The following is a 21629-nucleotide window of genomic DNA, read 5'->3' on the forward strand; positions in this document are numbered from 1 at the left end:
TTGAAAAATACACTCAAAATATTGTTGACTGATAATAATTTATCCAAGAATTTTATATACAAGATTTGTATTAGTTAAAATTCATAATAATTATTTTAGCCTATAAATCACAATTGTTTATAACGATATACTTGTAAAAATATATCCTATAACTTCAATTTAATGACTGTGCTTGTCATTATAATTTTCAAAAAGACCGCGCTAAAAGTCTAAACGTAAAGTTGACGCATGCGCAGTCGAAGTATTTAGAATACAAATATTCAAGTAATTAAAAATAATTAATTAATTAAAAGATAAACAATGTCTAATGGGAACAAACGTTTGTTATACATGAACAATCATAAACAGAGGTTTATTGACCCGTATTGCTAAAAAATTTTAAAAAATGGGATAGGAGGGGCTAACTTAAGGGCACATATTTAATATTTTTTTTTAAATAAATAAATCGAGAACAAACAAATGTTTATAGAGAACAATCAAGAACAAATGGCGAGCTAACGATGTAATAAAAAATAAATAAAAAAAAATTAAAATCTGGGGGGCTAACTTTCGTGAGCAACCTACTCGTTAGCAACTCGCTAGTGTAAAAGTGTTCTGTCATCTGTGCACTACGTTCAGTTGCAGTTCCCTATTTATTATTATTTATTATATATACTCTTTGGTTGCAGTTATTGTAATTTGTAACTTACACGGCCACGCACAGAGTACCATAAATTATAACACGTCACCTGAAATTTCAAAATAAGATCATTATTATTTTTATTTACCATGCTCACGCTATTTATAAATTTTTTTGAAGCAAAGAAAGAATTACTTGTATGTTTTACATTATCGCTGCTTTATGTTACCTATTATCTCGTGGAAGTCGTCAAGGTTATAAAAAATTAAATAATATTTAAAATAATATCCGTAATATAATAAAATGCAAAAAGTTTATAAACTTTATTACTATAATTCATGTCAGTTTGTACCTAAAAAAAATCTAATATAATCAAGATTGATGTTTATTTTATTTTAAAATGGAACTTGTTATGTATTGAACATTCATACGCAAACTATTATTTCAGAAACCATTGTTAGTTTGTGCAAAAGGTGAATTCCGACTATTGTTAGAAGATAAAGTACCTATATTGAGTGAGTCCTATTGGCCTACCCCCTGGTGCTTCGAGTCCAGATTACATACAGTGGTTGCTTCAGTGCTGCGTTCACAATTGTTACCAGTAGTAGAGTATGAAAGGTAGGTTTCAAATAATATCTATTTAAAAATTAGTTAACATAAGTTGTTGTATTTATCAGATACACTTTTGAATGTTAATATTTTTACATAGCTTTTAAAGAAACAATAATTAGCCATATACAATTAGTATTATATGAATTCTTATGGCACTGTTACTTTTTTACTTTTGTATATCTAACTCTCCACTAAATGACTCCACTTAATACCTGAACTAACTCTACTTTCACACCTGTGGCTAAACATTTCTGAACTGCCTCCAAACATGAAGTGTCATGTATAAACTCATCACCAGTTTGGTATTAGCTCAGAATATAGAGTACTAGTACAGAAACTTCACTTACCTCTGCCCACACTCTGTTCACAGCTGTGATGGAAGTGTAACACACTGATTAATTAGAAAACATACACTACCATCTACTCATACATACTTCTTGGGTACCTATTAGGGGTGATGGCACCCGATGATAATATTGACGGCTTTACCAGCACTCATAGTAATCCAGTCCTTTCTTCTGTGTAACCTAACCCGCTAAAGGGATTTGTGGCATCTTCTGTATCATGTAAGCACTTTCACTAGCAGATTGAATTTTGAGTGCTATATCAAAATCTTCACCATTTACTCCATTATTTCTCAGTATTTCATTTCAAGTAGTATTAGCAACTAGATTTTATAACTATTGAATCACACACTTGTTGGGTAAAATTTTCTTTGCCTAAAATTGCATTTTAAAAATATTTAAACATTAAAGAGAAATTAGAAATAAGTAGCTGTTTCGGGTACATGAAATTGCCTCTACCTTCTGACCATCTGTCTTAATATGCATAATTCAGTGAATTTTCCCAGTAATTTCCAGTTTAATTTATAACAAGTCACACTATACATTAGCCCATCTAAACACGTAATAAAAAGTTAGTTATCAATTTTCCATTAATTTTAATTAATAAAATTACCTGTTTCGGGTGTTACAGATGCTTCGTTTCGGGTGTTACGAGTACAGAATGAATATTCATATAAGGAATTTATGGGCTTTATTAATGAAATATTATGCTTTCTTTTAAAATGATAACAAAAATTAATGAATAGTAATTGTAGAATTATTATAAAACACTAATAAAGATTAACATTTAATAATGAAAACATCAATTTTTCATAGACATCAATTTCTACTGGGAATTTGTAGTTCATACGATCACTTTTAGTTTATAAATAGGAGTAGGCAACACGCGTATTATATTCTCGTATCGCAAATCATAGATATCTTCATCACGTCTGAATGTGGTTGCTTTATCTCCAACTACTTTCAAAAACGTGAAATTTTCTGGCTGAAATCTGACAAGAGAAAATGTGCCAGGTTTAATTTTCTGCAGTGATCCCGGTTCATCCTCTTCTGAATTAGTGTAAACATCACTGTACTTAAGCTGTTTTTAACTGTTTGAACAGCCTGCAGTTTACCTGAGGAACTAGGTACAGGTCCCAAGTCAGGATTGAAGTCACTTCTAACTTCTGCTTTTTAAAATGTATGTAAACACATCAAGATCCTACGGGGATATACGGGAAGTGAATGCAAAATATAACCCGTATTACGTTGACGTCTGGCAATCCACAACCTCGCGTTTTTCAAGAAACTTCATGCCTCCCACAGCCACTTTGTGGAATCAATTGCCGGCTGCTGTTTTCCGGAACCGAAACAACTTACGGTACTTTAGCTACCTTCGAGATAAGAGCATACTGCCTAAAGGGCCGGCAACGTATCATATGGGATACTAACAAAAAACTTAATTTTTTTCTTTGCCCTATGCGCTGCGCTCTAACTTTGTGCACCCTTAAACGTTGTTCCAATTTAAGATCTTATGGACATTATTCCATCTTCTTTTTCCTTCTAATAACGCCCCTTTCCGTCTCTTTGCGCAAATGTTCAGCATACTTCTCAGGACCTTTCTTCCTGTTTTCTCTCAGCTTAGCTATTCGTTCTTTGTTTGTTGATGGCATGATAATATACCGAAAGGAAATACCAACACCAATTTAACACACCATACATTAATAATTAGATGCTGCGGCGAAGAGCAAGTACGTAAAAGCAGTATAAAATTCTCTTTGAAATTGTGCAACACCCGAATCGTTTCGGGTGTTACACAATTTCAAACGGTGAAAAAACGATTAAAACACATGCTTGCGTATTCATTGTTAGATATTCGGTTAGATTAACGACATATTTAGGCGAGAAATTAAACAAAAAATTATCTCTTTTTCGTTTCGGGTGTTACACTGCTACCACAGTTTAGAAAACTCTTCTTAAAACAGTAAATACAATATTTTTATTATTTTTTAGCGCGAATCAAATAACGCTTAAAGTAACGCTCACTTATAACGGAAACCAAGATACGGTTGACAGCTTCATTCTTTTTTTTAATGTTTCCAAATATTGACATATAAATAAAATGTATGACCCGACCTCTCTAACATTATTTTACAAGTAGGTAAAATATGATAAATATTGTGAATTTTGTAAAAAAAAATCTAGACATGAAGGTTTGGAATATTTTCTATGAAAAAAGGTTAGGTTAGGTTAGTTACTTAAAGCTGACTTCTTACGCCGATTTTTTTTTTCTGAGGACTAGGAAACGTTTATTATGGAATGCCATTAGTGTCTGTTTTGATGTTCAGTTCCTTTTCTAATATTTTCTTAACGTGCGTCTTATTCTGATGGCCGAATCGTTTATGGTAAAGTTGAATTAGGGTTCAGTGTAATAATCGCACCTTTTGTTATATTTTCGCGTCTCTACCTTCTTCTCTGCTGTTAGCTTTGATTTCCTTCCTTCCTGTTTTTCATACACAATGCGTCAGCATTGCTGTCATCGTTTTCTTCTACTTTCACAAGAACCTTATCATTATAACACAACTGGACAGTCAGGTTGTCAACTGTGCGTTCTTCCGTCGTCATCAACAGCCAGCTTCATTCAAACATTATGGTATTCCGGCGGTAACGTATTAAGAATTTTGTAGATTAACAGAATATCTGGCAGATCTTTTTTTTTATGGAATAGGAGGACAAACGAGCGTAAGGATCACCGCCGCCCACAATCTCTTGAAACACCAGAGGAATCACAGGAGCGTTGCCGGCCTTTAAGAAAGATGTACGCGCTTTTTTTGAAGGTACCCATGTCGTATCGTCCCAGAAACACCGCACAAGGAAGTTCATTCCACAGCTTTGTAGTACGTGGAAGAAAGCTCCTTGAAAACCGCACTGTGGAGGACCGCCACACATCCAGATGGTGGGGATGATATCCTTACTTGTAGCGTGTCGTGCGAAGGTGGAATCGGCGGCAGGAATCAGGTTAAACAGCTCTTCGGAACACTCCCCGTGATAAATGCGGTAGAAGACACACAATGAAGCGACATCTCTACGCAACGCCAAGTGATCCAGCCGTTCTCAGAGCACTGGGTCCCCGATAATTCGAGCTGCTCTACGTTGCACGCGGTCAAATGGATCGATCTGATACTGGGGTGCGCCAGACCAGAGATGGCAGCAATACTCCATGTGTGCGCTTTGTAGAGCGCTAGAATGTGGGCTGGCTTGAAGTATTGCCGTGCTCTATTAATGACGCCCAGTTTCTTCGAAGCCAATTTGACTTTGCCCTCCAGATGCCCACGAAATTGGCAATCGCTCGAGATTTCGAGACCCAGTATTCCGATACTAGGCGAGGCTTTAAGGGAAGTGCTGTCGAAGAGCGGTGATACGACAAATGGTTTTTTTTAGTGGTAAACGCGCAAACTTGAGTCTTCTCAAGAGAAGACTCGATAGAAGACACAAGTTTCTCCCGGCACTGCTCGACGATTTCCCGAGAGAGACCTGCATGGCCCGTGTATACGGCATCACCAGTGCTGTCGTCTGCATAGCAATGTATGTTGGAGGTGTCCAACATATCACTGATGTGCAGAAGAAATTGCGTGGGAGATAGCAGACAGCCTTGGGGCACTCCAGCATTCACGGGCTTCGGGTTCGAGCAATATCCGTCGACAACGACCTGTATGCTGCGCCCAGTGAGGAAGCTGGAAGTCCACTTGCACAAGTTCTTGGGAAGCCCAAATGATGGAAGTTTTGAGAGGAGCGCCTTGTGTCATACTCGATCAGAGGCCTTCGTTATATCCAGGTTAACTGCCAGGCCTTCCCCCTTTCATTCAATAGCCGCCGCCCATCTATGTGTTAGGTGTACCAGAAGATCACTTGCCGACCGACCATTGCCAAAGCAGTACTGTCGGTCGTTGATCAACTGGTGACCCTCTAGATATACCAAGAGCTGGCGGCGGATTATGCTCTCCATGATTTTGGAGAGCAGGGAGGTAATAGCAATAGGCCTGTAGTTTGCCGGATCCGAACTGTCTCCTTTTTTTTTGGATCGGATGGACAAGGGCTGACTTCCATGAGTCAGGGACTACGCCTTTTGAATAAGAGTGCCGGAATAAACGCGTTAGCACCGGCGTCAACTTAGGGGCACACGTTCTAAGCACGATTGGAGAAATGACATCCGGCCCTCTCGACTTCCTGACGTCCAACGAAAACAGAGCTCGCCTAACAGTTTTCTGTCTGAACTGTACTTCAGACATAGAGCTCTGACACCGCGGGATGGTCGGCGGTGTTTTTCCGTTGTCGTCAAGAGTCGAGTTGGAGGCGAAAAGAGCGCACAGGAGATCGGCTTTCTCTTTTGCCGTATGGGCCAGGGTGTCATTCCTCATGTGCAACGGCGGCATGGATGGCTGGTTGAAGTTACCAAGAGCAGCTTTCGACAACGACCAGAACTTGCGTGTTCCGGTCGGGTAACTGGAAAGCTGCTCGCCGTTTTTGACGACGTGCTTTGTATTCGCACGGGCGATTTGTCGCTTAAAAAATCTGGAGGCACGGTTATATTTCCTCTTAAGAACTTTGCAGTCCGGATCCTTTGTGCCCAGCGCCGCAACCCACCCGCAAGTTTTTTGCAGTCAGATGCTGCTTTAACTGACGCATCGAACCAGGGCTGTGATCTGCCACCGATCGGTACTACAGAGCTTGGTATAAAAATATCCATGCCCTGCAGTAACCACATTGGCTACTGCAACGGCGCAGGCACTAGGATCATCCGAAGTGAAACAAACCCTGCCCCAAGGGTAGGATGCGAAAAAGGAACGCATCCTATCCCAATCTGCTGACTTGTAGTGCCAAACGCGGCGGGTCGCTGGCGGTCTGCAACGTTGGCGTCGGATGGGCACTACACTCGGGTCGTCGGGTCAGCGGCAATGGTCGGACGTTCCGAGAGGGGCGTCCACAGAGACCTGGTAACTATCGGGATGTGTAGTCAGCAGAAGATCTAATAAGGACGGCATGTGGCCATCCACATCCGGGAGCCGCGTAGGCGACTCAACCAATTCGGACAGACCATACGCCAATGCAAAATTATGCACAGATCGCCCTGCGTAGTCTGTGGTACGTGATCCAAGCCATTCGGCATTGTGCCCGTTGAAATCACCCAAGACTACGATTTCAGCGGAGGGGATCTGTGCAAGCACGTCGTCAATTGCCGCTTGAACGCAGCCCATGAGATGATCGGTTTCAGCGTTACCACTATGGGACCTGTAAACACAAGCATAGATGCGGACGCGGTCCTCTAAATCTACGCGGAGCCAGAGAGTAGACAGGTCCCTACCCTCAAAATTGCCGAGACGGCGACAGCAGATATCCTCCCTAACGTATACACAAATTTTTTGCCTCCTACCTTTTCGCAAAAAATTGTGCTAAATTTTGTACCCGGGGTACGTTAAATATGACGTATCGCTAGGTCGGGATATCCGCGTCTCCGTAAGGAAACACAAGGCCGGCTGCGCAAGGTGGTCAAGGTGGTCTCAAGGTGGTGGTGGACGGCGTTTAAATTGGAGTGAATTCACCTGATATTGCAAAAGTCCTCGTTGAGCGTGGAGCGGGGTGCCGTGGTGTTACTTCCTCATTTCTCCTTGGTCATGCGCTGTTTTGTGCTCTCACTTGAATACGAAGGGCAGCCTGAGCGAGAGTGCTCGGGGAGGGATTCTCCAGCTCTGGTAGAGCCGGTACCCTCCTGGGGTAATTTCTTTTTTAGGACCGCTCTCATATTTTGTTGGGGGGGGGGGGGGGGGGGGTGGGGGAAGGGGTGGCCTCCGGTCCTCGACACTAACCTATGCGAAACATAGCGGCACTAGGCCGCTTCTTCACGCCGGTATTCTATGGTTCTTTCTTTCCTTCCAACACATCTCTTGCCCCTGGTAGCCCCTTTAGTACCATGAAAACCCTAAACTTCCACGTATTGAATTTCATTTCTTGACATCTAATTCCCCAAATCGAACCTCTGCCATAGATTTAATTATTAGAACTATGCCAATCTACAAAGGCTCTGCTACCATTTTACTGAATAAGGATCTGAATGTGGAAGTAGTTACGAGTATAACTATAATATACAACAAATACAGGATCGAAACATAATATACGAAGACAGTTCAGACAGGTGTCACACATATTGTGTAATAGACAATTACATCGTTCGTTCACCAAGAAGGTGCGTAGGCTAAAGGTTTACGTCCTTCTTGACAATATCAATATCTAGTCTCTTGGAGCTGTAGTTGTAGTGGGGTGGACCGATAGCACAAATAGTTGGATCGTGGCAGGCAGGTGCTGCGGCTGTCGGACGGCGGGCAGGTGGCGCTGGACTGGGCGGTGGAGGCAGGCGGTGCGGGGGTCGAGGGGCGCGGCCGGCCCGTGCTGCTCGTGGTGCCGGGGCTGACGGGCGACTCGCAGGCGGACTACGTGCGCTGCCTGGTGGCGGCCGCGCGGGCCATCGGCGCGCGGGCCGTGGTCTTCAACAACCGCGGCATCGGCGGCTTGCCTCTCACGGTCACACTTTTCATTTTTTCGATTAAACAACACTTCACGCGCCATATAGTTAATAAAACCATAAAATTTTGCATATTTTATGTTACTACTATCATTAGATTATAGATTTAGTTTGCTACGCCGCTAGGGCGTCTTACAGTGGAACTTTAGTAATCTTAGCGACCACTCTATTATTTTTGCCAATCGAGCGCAGGATGAGTTCATTCCTGAGCACATAATACAAATTACAAAACTGGTAATTTATTACATACTGATTTTCTATTTTTTAAATTTTCTAAAACTACGTCATTATATTGATACTGTTATTTTGCATCTTTTATTATTCGGTTACATAGATTTTTATATTTTAAATAATTAGCTTTAGTGATAGGATCGTTAGAATATTTCTTAAATAGTCTGTAAAGTTTTTTTCTTTTTTGTATACACTTAAGGAGCCCGTCCGTAATCCAAGGTTTTTGAGTGAGGTATGCTTTTAACTGAAGTATTATTTCTAACATGTTTACCAATAATGTCATGAAATAATTGAAAGGCTTTTGATAATTCTTTTTTTATTTGAAAGCTGGTGCTTCCCGAGTGGTCCCATTGTAATTTGGTCCAGATCTGACAGTGAAATCCATGAGAAAACCATAAAAGTCTTAAATTTTGCTATACATACGTATAGCAAAGTGGATGATAAATTTACGAATAACTCAATATCGCGCCAACCGATTTCGATGATTCTTTTTTTATTGGAAAGGATATACTTCAAAGATAGTTTGCTGAGAGTTTGGTTAGGTTCGGATTACGGAATCCAAAGTAACGGATACACTGTAATCAAATTGCAAAGTACTTACGTTCCTTGCTGCATTGAAAAATTTAGTATATTTACACATATTTAGACAAATTGTTAGTTAGTGTACTTCAAATTCACTAAAAATCATAAAATAAAAAAAATCCTAACAAAACACAACCGCCTTCAAAAACACTATTCCAAAACAATAGATATAATGTGCACTAAAAAGTATAAAAATAATTGCGTATTTTTATACAATCAATTTAATTGATCTTATTCTAGTTCCGATTATTGTAATTTTTGGAGTCGGTGTCATCCAATATAGGTTTGTTACTACATACATAGTTATAGGTGAGATGTGCTTGAGTCGTGAGGAGGCGAGAGCGGGTTGCAGCGGAAGGACACCGATACCACAAATAACAATACTCGTAACTAGAATTAGAACACAACAACTTATGCACATTATTTAATAAAATTTAGCATGTTTGATACCTTATGTTGCAGGTCAACACTTTAAATACTTTTCATCCCAGAAAATTAAATAGTTCCCGTGGGATAACTAATTAGTAAAGTAACTAATATTGCTTAGTAAACAATAAGTTATGCACATAAATTAATAAAATTTAGTATTTTGATAATTATTGCCGGTCAACATCTTGGATACATTTCATCCTGGAAAACTAACGAGTGGGAAAAATAAGATATTAGTTTCTTATATTGCTTAGTACCACAACTTATGCAACTAATTTAGTAAAATTTGTCAAGTTGAAACTTTATATTGCCGGTAAAGAAATGTGTAAGTATTATAAAACTTAAAAATCCCATAAAAGTGACGGGTTCCCGCGAGAAAGTAAAAGATTACAAAAATATAACCCAGCATAGCGTCATTCATATTAAATCAATTGTGTGTGACGGACATTAGTTATGGAGCGGAGACCTGGATACTGAAAAAGGCCGACAGAGACCGAATAGACGCCTTTGAAATGTGGTGCTGGAGAAAAATTCTGCAGATTCCATGGACCGCCTTTCGCACCAACGTGTCTATTCTAATAGCACTTAACGTCAAAACTAGACTCTCCACAATATGCCTTCGTAGGATGCTGGAAGTCTTCGGTCATATTGCTCGTAAAGAGGGTCATAATCAGGAACAGCTGATGGTTGACAGGCAAGGTAGATGGCAGACGTCCCAGAGGACGCAGTCCCATGAGATGGTCGGACCAATACGATCTGCTCTGAACACCAACTTCCATGATGCCCTTCATAAGGCTAAGGATCGCAGCAGATGGAGGGGAATCGTACGGGAGAAACTGATGCAGCGGGGGAGTCACGACCCTGACGGCGATTTCCAAAGAAGTATCTACTCATATAATACGAAAATTGGATGAATGTATGGATGTCTGGATGTATGGACCTGTTAAAATCTCAGCCCTACCTTCTGGCTTTCTAAAGAAGTATCTACTAATATTATAAATACGAAAGCTTGTAACAATGTATGACGTCTGGATGTATGTTTGTTCTCTTTCACATGAAATCTACTGAATGGATTTTATTGAAACTTTAAAAAACTTAAACTTTGAAAATAATATAGCTTACATATCAGAATCATAATTACATAACAGATATGTGAAGTAGATAATCTCTGTCTATACTATATTATTTGAACAAATATTTGAATAGTTATGATGACGATAAGTAGCCGAGTGCGCGATATTGTGGTGCGGTCCGGTGGCAGGTGGTGGGACGGGCTTGCGGGCGACCGGATGGCTGCGGTTGGAGGGGTTATTAATTTTAAACGCCTGCAGTTCCTATTAATTTGCATTTTCAATGACTATCAACAAATCCTATGGTCAAACCCTAAAAGAAGCAGGCATACATTTGGGCATGCCATGTTTTTCCTAAGGCCAACTCTACGTGACTTGCTCAGGCGTTTTTAAATCGTAAAATCTGCATGTTTATGCTGACTGCAATTGATCATTTAGCATAATTTAGGAGGATATAGGAATATATTGCAGTAACTACCTTTAACTTTTGCATTACTATCAATCATCATATTATACATACATCCGACCGATTTATCCTTGTAAATTAAAGCGTTTATAATACCTATTGGTGAAAATCATCATAAAAAATCTTAGTACAAATTAACATACATTACACACTATAGTTGTTCGAACACTTATATCTGGAGAACGGCTAGACTGATTTTCATGAGTTTTAATTGTTGGATATGCCTCCCTTCCGAATCGCAGAATAATATAAAATCATTGAAAAATTTACGAAAAAAGAAAATACTTTCTTTTATTTAAAATCATTATCATAATTTTTTAGAGGATAATAATAAAATATAAATTAAGAATTTAATAAAAACATCACGTATTTAATTAGTGTTGCAACAATTTTGTAAGTGTAAGTAAATAAGTTCTTTAGAATCGTTGTTTTTTTAAACTCGATGAAACGAAAAAGCGAGACGATAGAGGCGCCGTTCCCGGCTATATCTGAGGTTTTCTAGGGTGCAGAGATCGAATTTGGGAAAATTTTTATAATCCAAGGTGGCCGCCGTGCAAAATTATGATTTCCACAATATAGATATCGTATCCGAGGTTCTCGAGGGTGCAGAGAATGAATTTGGGATCATTTTTGAAATCCAAGATGGGTGTCGTGCAAAATCCAAGTTTGAAATCTAAGATGGAATTGGCGCAATACTTCGTTTCTTCTCAGATTACGTTTCGAGATAACAACAATCGGATGCACTTATTCAGGCATTGATTTTCCAGTTCTGCAGAAGGTTTGATATTCAGAAAGGTCAAAGTTCATTCCTATTACATTACATTTTTTTTCTATAATTGATGAAAAATTTTCATTTTTCGTTTCTGGAACTCCTTCTATTTTAAATTCCATTCAATTTAACATAATATAAGATATTCACAGCACTAATGTTGCAGAATACGTCAGCCGTATGGCTACAGGTATACCGCCATGAGCATTTCGGTGACGCGAACTCACGAGATTTCAACCATCTAAAAAGTGTCTAACTATGTATATATATATGTTTATGTTTATTTTTTAATTATTATCCTCTACATAAAAGTGCCCGACGGGGCTAAAGCAGTTTTCACATATATTTTTAATAATTACTTATTTTTTTAATTTACTTTATATATATTATATTATTAATAATTACTTATTAATAATTACTTTTTAGGAGGAATATTATATTTATATTATTAATAATTACTTTTTTAGGAGTGGTATTGCCATGTTGGGTCCTCACGGACACAACCGAATTGGGCCGGCACGCCCGGGAAATACCACTCCCCCACTCGAAACCGGCGTGAAATAGCGGCTATGCCGCTGTGTTTCGTCCGGTGAGTGGGGTATCCGGAGGCCTACACCCCCCCTCCCAAATACAAATGGCAGCACAGACTAAAAAGAGACTATTCCAGGACGGTACCAGGCTATGCAGCCCTGGAAAATCCGTCCCTGGGCGTCCACAATCAGGGCCTGTACCTAACAGTGGTTGCCCAGGCTGCCCCGCGTATTCTGGAGGGGGCAAATCGGAGCTGACTCGGGGCAAACAGAGCAGGAGGCTCAAACCACCCTCCTCCACACACGCTGTGGACTTTTGCAACATCAGGGGGCTTCGCTCAAATTTAAATGCCGTCCACTTTCACCTGGAAACGGCGAAGCCGGCCCTGCTCTTTTTAACCGAGACACAGATATCCTCCCTGGCTGATTCATCTTACCTTTCCTACCCGGGGTATAATTTGGAATACTCCTTTATACCACGGGCTGGCGAGTGCGTTAACGTCAGGGAGGATGTCTGTTCTCGACGCCTGAGTTTTCTTGAAGGACAGGACCTATCCATCATCTGGCTGCGTGTAAACTGCGATGACCATCCGCGAATCTACGCGTGCCTGTATAGGTCCCATAGCGGTAACGCAGAGACTGACCGGCTCCTCGAACACATCCAAATGGCTACAGATTCCGTGTTGGAGCAGATCCCCACTGCAGAGATCGTGTTTCTTGGCGATTTTATCGCCCACCACGCCGAATGGCTAGGCTCACGTACCACTGATCATGCAGGGAGATCTGTTCACGACTTCGCCTTAGCATATGGTCTGACGCAACTGGTTATTGCGCCAACGCGCATCCCAGATGTGCAAGATCATACACCTTCACTGTTGGACCTTCTGTTGACCTCATATCCGGACGGCTACCTAGTTTCCGTTGACCCTCCTCTGGGATCGTCGGACCACTGCCTGATCCGGAGCACCGTGCCGATCACGCGCCTAACACGGCCCCGCTTCTTAGGCTGTCGCCGCGTGTGGCACTATAGGTCAGCAGAGTGGGAGGAGATGCGGTGCTTTTTTGCATCCTACCCGTGGAGGCAGATCTGTTTTTCGCTGGGAGATCCAGATGCCGCTGCTGACGCTGTTGCTGATGTGGTACTGCAAGGTATGGAACTCTTCATTCCATCCTCGTCTGTGCCTATCGGTGGCAGGTCCCAACCATGGTTTGACCGCTCCTGCAAAATGGCCTCTCGCCGAAAGCAGGAGTGCTATCAGGCTTGGGTCAATGCGGTGGTATCTAAGGATGTGAATTCCAGCGAACTTAAAAAACACTTCAATCATGCCTCCAGGTCCTTCAAAAGAGTTATTGCTGACGCGAAGTCGAAGCACATTGGCAGAATTGGCGAGAGACTTGCACGCCTTCCCTCGGGAACTCGTGCGTTCTGGTCGCTCGCCAAGGCTGTCCAAGGAAACTTCTGCCAGCCAGCCATTCCGCCACTGCACAGGGATGATGACTCGCTGGCCCATGACGCGAAAGAGAAAGCTGATCTCCTGGGCTCCCTCTTCGCGTCCAACTCGACTGTGGATGACCAAGGTGCACCACCACCGCATATTCCGCGGTGCGATTCATATATGCCGGAGGTAAAAATCCGGCATGGTGCCGTGCTTAAGGCGCTTCTCACCTTGGACATTCACAAATCGAGCGGGCCCGATGGCATTCCCCCGATAGTGCTGCGGACATGTGCTCCGGAACTGGCGCCGGTCCTTACCCGTCTTTTCCGGCTCTCCTACTCATCAGGCGTAGTCCCGAAATTATCGAAGGCGGCTTTAGTGCACCCGATCCCTAAGAAAGGTGTACGCTCAGATCCGTCCAACTAACGCCCCATTGCCATTACGTCCATTTTCTCCAAAGTAATGGAGTCTATCATCAACCGCCAGCTCTTGGGATACCTAGAGGGGCACCAGCTGATCAGCGACTGCCAGTACGGTTTCCGTCAGGGTCGCTCAGCTGGTGATCTTCTTGCGTACCTCACCCATAAATGGGCGCAAGCGGTTGAGTCGAAGGGAGAGGCGTTGGCGGTGAGTTTGGACATAGCGAAGGCCTTTGATCGGGTGTGGCATAAAGCGCTTATAGCGAAACTGCCATTCTATGGGCTTCCCAAGAAGTTGTGCAAATGGGCCACTAGCTTTTTGGCTGATCGGAGCATCAAGGTTGTTATCAACGGTGCATGCTCCGACTTAAAACCCATATACTCTGGTGTCCCGCAAGGCTGTGTGCTATCCCCTACGCTGTTTCTTCTGCATATCAATGATATGCTGCAAATCAGCAATATTCATTGCTATGCAGACGACAGCACGGGGTATGCTTCCTACACCGGCCGTGCCAACATGTCCCGGGATAGCGTCGACGAGAATCGGAACAAACTTGTGCGTTCACCACTAAAAAGTCTCCCTTTGTCGTATCCCCTCAATTCGAGATCACTCCTCTAACTGCCACAGCCTGTATTGGCATACTTGGCGTCGATATATCGAGCGACGTTCAGTTCCGTGGTCACTTGGAAGAGAAGGCCAAACTGGTTTCTAAAAAGTTTGGTGTACTCAGTAAGGCGAGACAGTACTTAACTAAAAGCCACCGCCTGCAACTTTATAAGGCGCAAATTCGGCCTCACATGGAGTACTGTTCTCACCTCTGGGCGGGTGCTCCCCAGTACCAGCTTCTTCCATTTGACCGCACACAACGAAGAGCGGCTCGAATCATCGACGATCAAGTCATCTCCGATCGGTTTGATTCTCTAGCATTGCGTAGAGATGTGGGTTCTCTCTGCATCTTCTACCGCATTTATCACGGGAAGTGCTCAGAGGAGCTGTTCCGGATGATTCCAGCGGCCGAATTCCACCATCGGACGTTACGTGCAAAGTACCAGCATCACGTAGACGTCTGGCATTCCACAACCGCGCGTTTTTTTCGAAATTTCTTGCCTCGCACAGCCACTTTGTGGAATCAACTACCGGCAGCGGTTTTCCCGAACAGATACGACTTAGGGACCTTCAAGAAAAAAGCATACTCCCTCCTTAAAGGCCGGCAACGCATTTCTTGACACACCTGTTGTTGCGGATATCCATGGGCGGTTGCCTCACCTCTCCCCATCCAGTGAGTGTCTTGCCCGTTTGACCCCCTCTCAAAAAAAAAATTGTTCAATTTCGAAAATTAAATAATCACCACACACAGGTACCGCACAACAATTCGGGTGGTCTCGGCGAGACAGTGATAAATAATGTAATCGTGTCACGCAACACTCAACAGACGCCGCGGCTGTACAGCGCCGTGAGCCACGAGGACGTGGCGGAGGCGGTGGCGGCGGCGGGCGCGCGCGGCGGGCCCGTGCTGCTGGCGGGCGTGTCGCTGGGCGGCCTGCAGGTGGCGCGGCTGCTGGCCGAGCGCGGCGCGGCGGCCGGCGTGCGCGGCGCGCTGGCCGTGTCGCCGCCGCTGGACGTGGAGCGCGGCGCGGCGTGCATCGCGCGCGCGGCCAACGCGCCGCTGTCGTGGCTGATGGCGCGGCGCCTGCGGGCCGTGGCCGCGCGGCTGCCCGCGCCGCCCGCCGCTGCCGCGCGCTGCCGCTCCGTGCGCGCCTTCGACGACGCCTTCACCGCGCCGCACTTCGGCTTCGCGTCCGCCGACCACTACTACCGCGCCGCCTCGCTGCGGGACCGCCTGGCGGCCGTGCGCGTGCCGCTGCTGTGCCTGTGCGCCGCCGACGACCCGTTCCAGCCGCTGGCGGCGCTGCCGCTGGCGCAGGCGGCGAGCAGCGCGCGCGTGGCGCTGGCGGTGGCGGCGCGCGGCGGCCACATCGGGTTCCTGGAGGGCTGGTGGCCGCGCCGCGACCCGGCCGCGCAGTACATCGCCCGCCTGGCCGCGCAGTACTTCTCCGCGCTGCTGGCCGAGCCCTCGCCGCTCGAACCCGTCGACCGCTAGCGCGGCCGGTGCTCGACCGCCCTCCGACTCCGATCCGAGTGCCTTATTTAATACTGAGTATCCGGCCGATCCGACCGATATAATCGTAAAGGTTGTGATGTATCGGTCGTTTAAATAAAATATTTTTTAAAGTAACAAAACGCATATATGTAGTTGTAACTGAATTTTTCAATAGAGACCACAGTCCCTCCGGAAACGTGATCCTTTCCGGAGGGACTGTGGTTAATAAATAATAATAAAAAAAAAAATATTTTTACGCTAAAACCGATGTTCAAAATATAGCAACATTGAATCGCGTTTAAATAATTTAAAAAGTATTTTATTTAAATTAACATGTAGCACGCTTTAATCATCAAAATACTTCGTATCCCCGTTCGGTCCGACCTTCCTCGGTAATTAGTGCGGGGTTACTGAGCCGACAATCAAAGACATTTAAAGAGATAGACCGACAACAGCTCGGCCTCTGAACCTTCAGCGGCCAAGTGTTCTTATGATGTGTTCTAATAAAATGAACTACAAACAGAACGTGCAGCGAGAGACGAGAAGCGACAAAAATGGCGAATTGTTCCGTTTTGTCGTGTAACAATGTAACAGTAAGTAGTTAACCCTTCGTGCTCCGGGCGCTCTAAACGCTGAATATCCCTTGAATACCGAATGATATTGGCGGGCGAATTATTGCGTGCAAAAGTGTATCTATGCGTATTATTTTACGTGTAGCCAAAGAATACTTACATTTAGGATGATTTCAATGAATTTATTTGAAAGCTATTGAAACGATCTATTAATAAGTTTAATTTTTATGCATAGATGTTTAGTATTTAGACTTTATATTTATATACTGAACGATAGAAATTTAAAGTAGTTCCTATTAAATAATAGATATTTTATAAAAACAAATACCATAACATAACCAAGTAGGAAATTCACGACATAAATCCGATGATTTTTAATTTATTTATTTATTCAAAGTCAAAAAAATCTTTATTCACTGTAAAACTTTATAAGTTATTTAGTGCAAGTCAGGATGAAGTACAAAAGTTACAATAGCATTCAAATGAGTATAACAATATTCATTAACAAAATTTAGAACATTAATTCCAAGTTAAAGATACTTGGAATTCATTCAAAAAATCTTTCACATTATAATAGGCCATCACTATTCTTTTTACATTGGCTAATATTTTTATGAGCGTATAGGAGGTTCTCGTATATGTACTGGCAGTGTACTGTCATAATATTTATTTCACTAAACTTTTCTCTCAGTGAATCCCTTGAACGCATTTTATAGACTGCTCGAATTGCTATTTTCTGCAGCACAAATATGTTGTCAATATCTGCAGCCGTACCCCACAATTTAATTCCTTAAGACATGACACTATGAAAGTAGCTGAAATATACTGCCTAATTTTTTTTATCGCAAATACTGCAGAGCTAAGTCGATTACATAAGTTTTTTATATGAGCACCCCATTGTAGCTTAAAGTCTAATGTAATGCCTAGGAATGTTGTCGTTTCTACTACATCAAGTTTGTCATTATTAATTTTTATAGGATTTTGGTTGGTGCTTTATATTTGGAAGTGTAAACCTTACACATTTTGTTTTCGTTTCGTTTAAAAGTAAGTTATTAACATTAAACCAATTGACTACTTCAGCAATGTCGTCGTCAACCTGACAGAATTTTTTTGGCTGGCCTTTTATTTTAAATAACAAAGATGTATCGTCAGCAAACATATTAAACAATAGATATGGTAAATCATTGACGTAAACCAGGAACAAAAAAGGACCCAAGATTGAGCCCTGCGGTACACCCATTGATATGATAGAGCCAGTTGATTTTTTTCGATAAACGTCTACTCTTTGAATCCTATTACACGGGTACGATTTTATTAAATCTAGAGAAACATCTCTAACCCATAGTGGTGAAGAATAGAAGTTTAAGTAAGGTTTCATGATGGACGCAGTCGAATGCCTTGGATAAATTACAAAACTCCTAACGCATCACATGAATTCTCCCAAGCATCCAAAATATTAGATAATCTATGTCTTCTGTTCAAAATACTTCTTTCGAAATGGCAATGCAATCAGCTTCTCAGTAATAATATTGAAAACTACTTGCGCCGACAGAAACCCTTGGCCTTGTTCTTCCTTCCAGTGCGTGATCGCGTGTGTTCGATATAAAATGTAACTATACTATATTGGGACTTAATAAATGATACATATTGTCCTATAATTTTTCAAGTAAATACACATATTTTAACATATTCCAAACTAAATAAACGATAAAAACAGAAAAATTAAGCGACACTTCAAAGTCTTTATTCGATTTGAATGGACCCTTTTTCAAGTCTAATTATTATCAACAAACACTATATATCATCTATTATAATTATAGAATATGTTTCATGTTCTAAAATTGTGTTATAACTATAGAAATTAGTTCGAATCTGTCTGTTCAATGCTATACCTACATTATACGCCTTCATTCTATTATTTATTTATTTATTCAAGGTCCACCAACACAGAATACACAAGACAATTCATAAGATTGTAACATAAACTTCAAAAATCGTGTTCCTGCAATTACAGGTGAACACATCATGCACATAAACATACAATTTAGTTGTTAATTATATAAAAGTAAATTGAAGTCCTATAACACTAACATGTTAAAACAATATAAAAAGATAAATTAATTCCACAAATCATTACAAGCTACAATACAGTCACTTCAATATAATCACTAAAATACAATATAGGTACAATATATTTTGTCAAAGCGTTTTTATTATAAATTAGGTCATTACATTTCTCTAATCAGAGTGTCAGGTTTCTCTTAAATTGTGCTACTGTATCTCCAAAAACAACTATAGATCGCTTGTTTGAAATTTTAGTGTTGTATTGACGCAACAGCCTATTCAGTGGGGAGTTAAATCCGAGATTAGAGTTTGCTCGATCAGGTATAAACGGTTTACATTTTGCCAGTTGAGGTGCTCTAGTTGGCATGTGAATATTTATCTTGGTCAATAGCTGCCAATAATAAGTTCAAAGGGAGATAGCTTTTTCAATAACAAAATAAGACCAGATATCGTGTGGTAACGTCATTAAGACAACCGACTGAACGGCATTTTGTGCGTGTTAATTACGGTACGCAAAGAATTAAACCAAAGATCATTGTAACATTACATATCACCGATGAGTACAATTGACTTAGTATTTAGACGTATGTTATTGTGTATAATGCTACCAAATCACGAGAGTTACTGCTTCTACAATACATAGGTACTTACTTATCGTTTAGTAATTCTAATTTATGCTCCATTACGTTCAGTGCAGAAGGTTTTGACAAACGCTTCCTAGTTTTAAATTATTCTTTGTAATAATTACGACGTATATGAAATACTCTTCGTTGGCTTGTTGTGGTCTCTATATCTTCTAGATTTTCAATGTGTGTTTTGGATATATTTTGATACAGTTATGAATTAGTACATTGAAACTTCATAGAATATATTTACTTGGTTTATTTATTAGCAAAACATCTAATTACGTAATGCTGCAACTGTTGTAGTCACAGTATATGTCAAAATAAGAATTAACGGACGGTTACACGATGCTCTTGACCTCAGTTAAAATGATCGGTTGTTTAAGGGCTGTCAGCACTGGTTTACGTGTGCTGAACATGATTTAACCAGTTGTCTAAATGATAAATAGTTGTTTTAAAGGTTGGTGCACTGCGCCCTTAATCGTATAACATACAACGCAGCGACACTCCGCTTTTGGTGGGAAGCGATGTTATTGGTTAGTTTTGATCGCGTCATGGACGCCACGCCCATATACCCCGCAAAATTGGTTGACGCGGATTTCATAATAACAGTTTGTATTGTCGGTCTAATAATTAATCCCTTTAAATGTCTTTATCGGCATTTTACTCTTTTTTTTTAAATTGATGCTGACTCGGCGTTGGTAATTTTTTAATCCCCGATTTTGGGGTACTATGAACAGTATTAGGAGAAATTATTATAAATAAGTTTTCATTGTTACAAAATCGATCGAAATATCTATTTATCCAATTGACTCGGCAGCTGCTTAGCGGTTCATACACGTGACCGCCCGCGCCGCTGTGTTCCATACATTACTCAGCTCTTTGAATCTATATGTATAATGTATCTTTGCCTTCAATGATGTATAAGTGATTAAAACAGGGTAAAGACGGAATGTCAATCCAGGTTGTTAAAATATTATATTATTATTATTCCTTTTTGGAATATGAGATGGAAACGTAATAATTTATCTTGTTTATTAGGTATATTATTATTAAGATAACATAAACTGTTTTTGCCTATAATGAAGTATATTCAGCTATTACGTTATTAAGTTCAGTTGTTACTGTCAGTTATTGTGTCTATTCTAAGGCTGGATTGCATCATATTAGTTGTAATAGTTAATGTTTAAGTCAAAATTAACGTTAACGTTAACTTTAACATAAACTGCTGAATGTTTTGCACCATCGTATTCATTGGCATAGCTGTTAAAGTTAAGATGTGAAATATCAAGTCAATATCGAATATTTATTTGAAACATTTGACATATCGCTATTTAACATTAGCAAAAGCTTTAATCGGAGATTGGACGGTTACGGTTAACAGTTAAAGTTATGACGTCATCTAAAGATTGTCAAATGGTACAACATATTTTTTGCTTAACCGGTACTTTAACATGTTTGCTTATTGCTAAAGTTAGTTGGTGCAACCCAGCCTAAAAAAGTTTCTGTTATCTGTTCGTGAACTTAAAATATTATATTGTAAGCAGAACATATTGTTGTATTATATCTACACATCATATTTTATTGTGTCCAAGCTTGATGATGTTTTATATACTTAGTTTTAATGTTAGAATTGCGTCCAAAGAGATAATAAGCAAAATATATCAATCTGTGATAAGAGGGCGGCCGCGTATACGCACATATCTTTATATTGTTGCTCTGATAAATAAAATATTGAATTGAAACAAATCTTTTTATTGGTGTGTGGGAGGCTCGGCCAGGGCGGCTCGCAGCAACAGCTCGGCTCGTCGCCGCCGCTCGTGGTCGGCGGGCGGCGGCGCGGCGCGCTGCGAGCGCACGGCCTGCGCCAGCGAGCTCAGCGCGTCCTGCCACGGGCCCCACGAGCCCCCCGAGCCCGCGCCCTCCGACTCCGACCCGTCTGCGAACACTGCCGGACATGCTCTTATAATTGGATCGTCTCATACGCTCTATCGGCAGTCGACGAGGTGCTTGCACCGCAGACTACGCAGACCATTCTTTGCATTGGCATATTATCTGTCCCAATGGTTGAGCCTTCCGTGGCTAGAGTAAGTACTGCTGACTACAACAATGTCGATCCTCGCAGCTCATCCCAACATTCAGACGCCGAACACCACTACAAGGCAGCAGATATAACCCGATACAACTTCTACTATATTTCGGTGT

At 41.5% G+C, this 21629-nt stretch overlaps 1 protein-coding gene and 1 long non-coding RNA gene across 2 annotated transcripts in view; one reads left to right on the forward strand and one right to left on the reverse strand.

The window, feature by feature from the left end:
- Positions 1-624: 624 nt before the first annotated feature.
- LOC126976353 (protein ABHD1) lies at positions 625-21173 on the forward strand. Its single transcript, XM_050824650.1, has 4 exons — positions 625-873; positions 1068-1237; positions 7905-8130; positions 15497-21173. Exons 1-4 carry the CDS (start codon positions 769-771, stop codon positions 16163-16165), a joined length of 1170 nt encoding a protein of 389 aa, XP_050680607.1. The 5' UTR covers positions 625-768; the 3' UTR covers positions 16166-21173.
- LOC126976359 (uncharacterized) overlaps positions 20872-21629 on the reverse strand; it is a 41717-nt gene continuing 40959 nt past the window's right edge. The window contains exon 4 of the long non-coding RNA XR_007731891.1: positions 20872-21372. This is a non-coding gene — a long non-coding RNA (uncharacterized LOC126976359). The remainder of the gene's footprint in view (positions 21373-21629) is intronic.

The sequence above is a fragment of the Leptidea sinapis genome, chromosome 40 (assembly GCF_905404315.1).
Source record: "Leptidea sinapis chromosome 40, ilLepSina1.1, whole genome shotgun sequence".
Lineage (NCBI taxonomy): Eukaryota > Metazoa > Arthropoda > Insecta > Lepidoptera > Pieridae > Leptidea > Leptidea sinapis.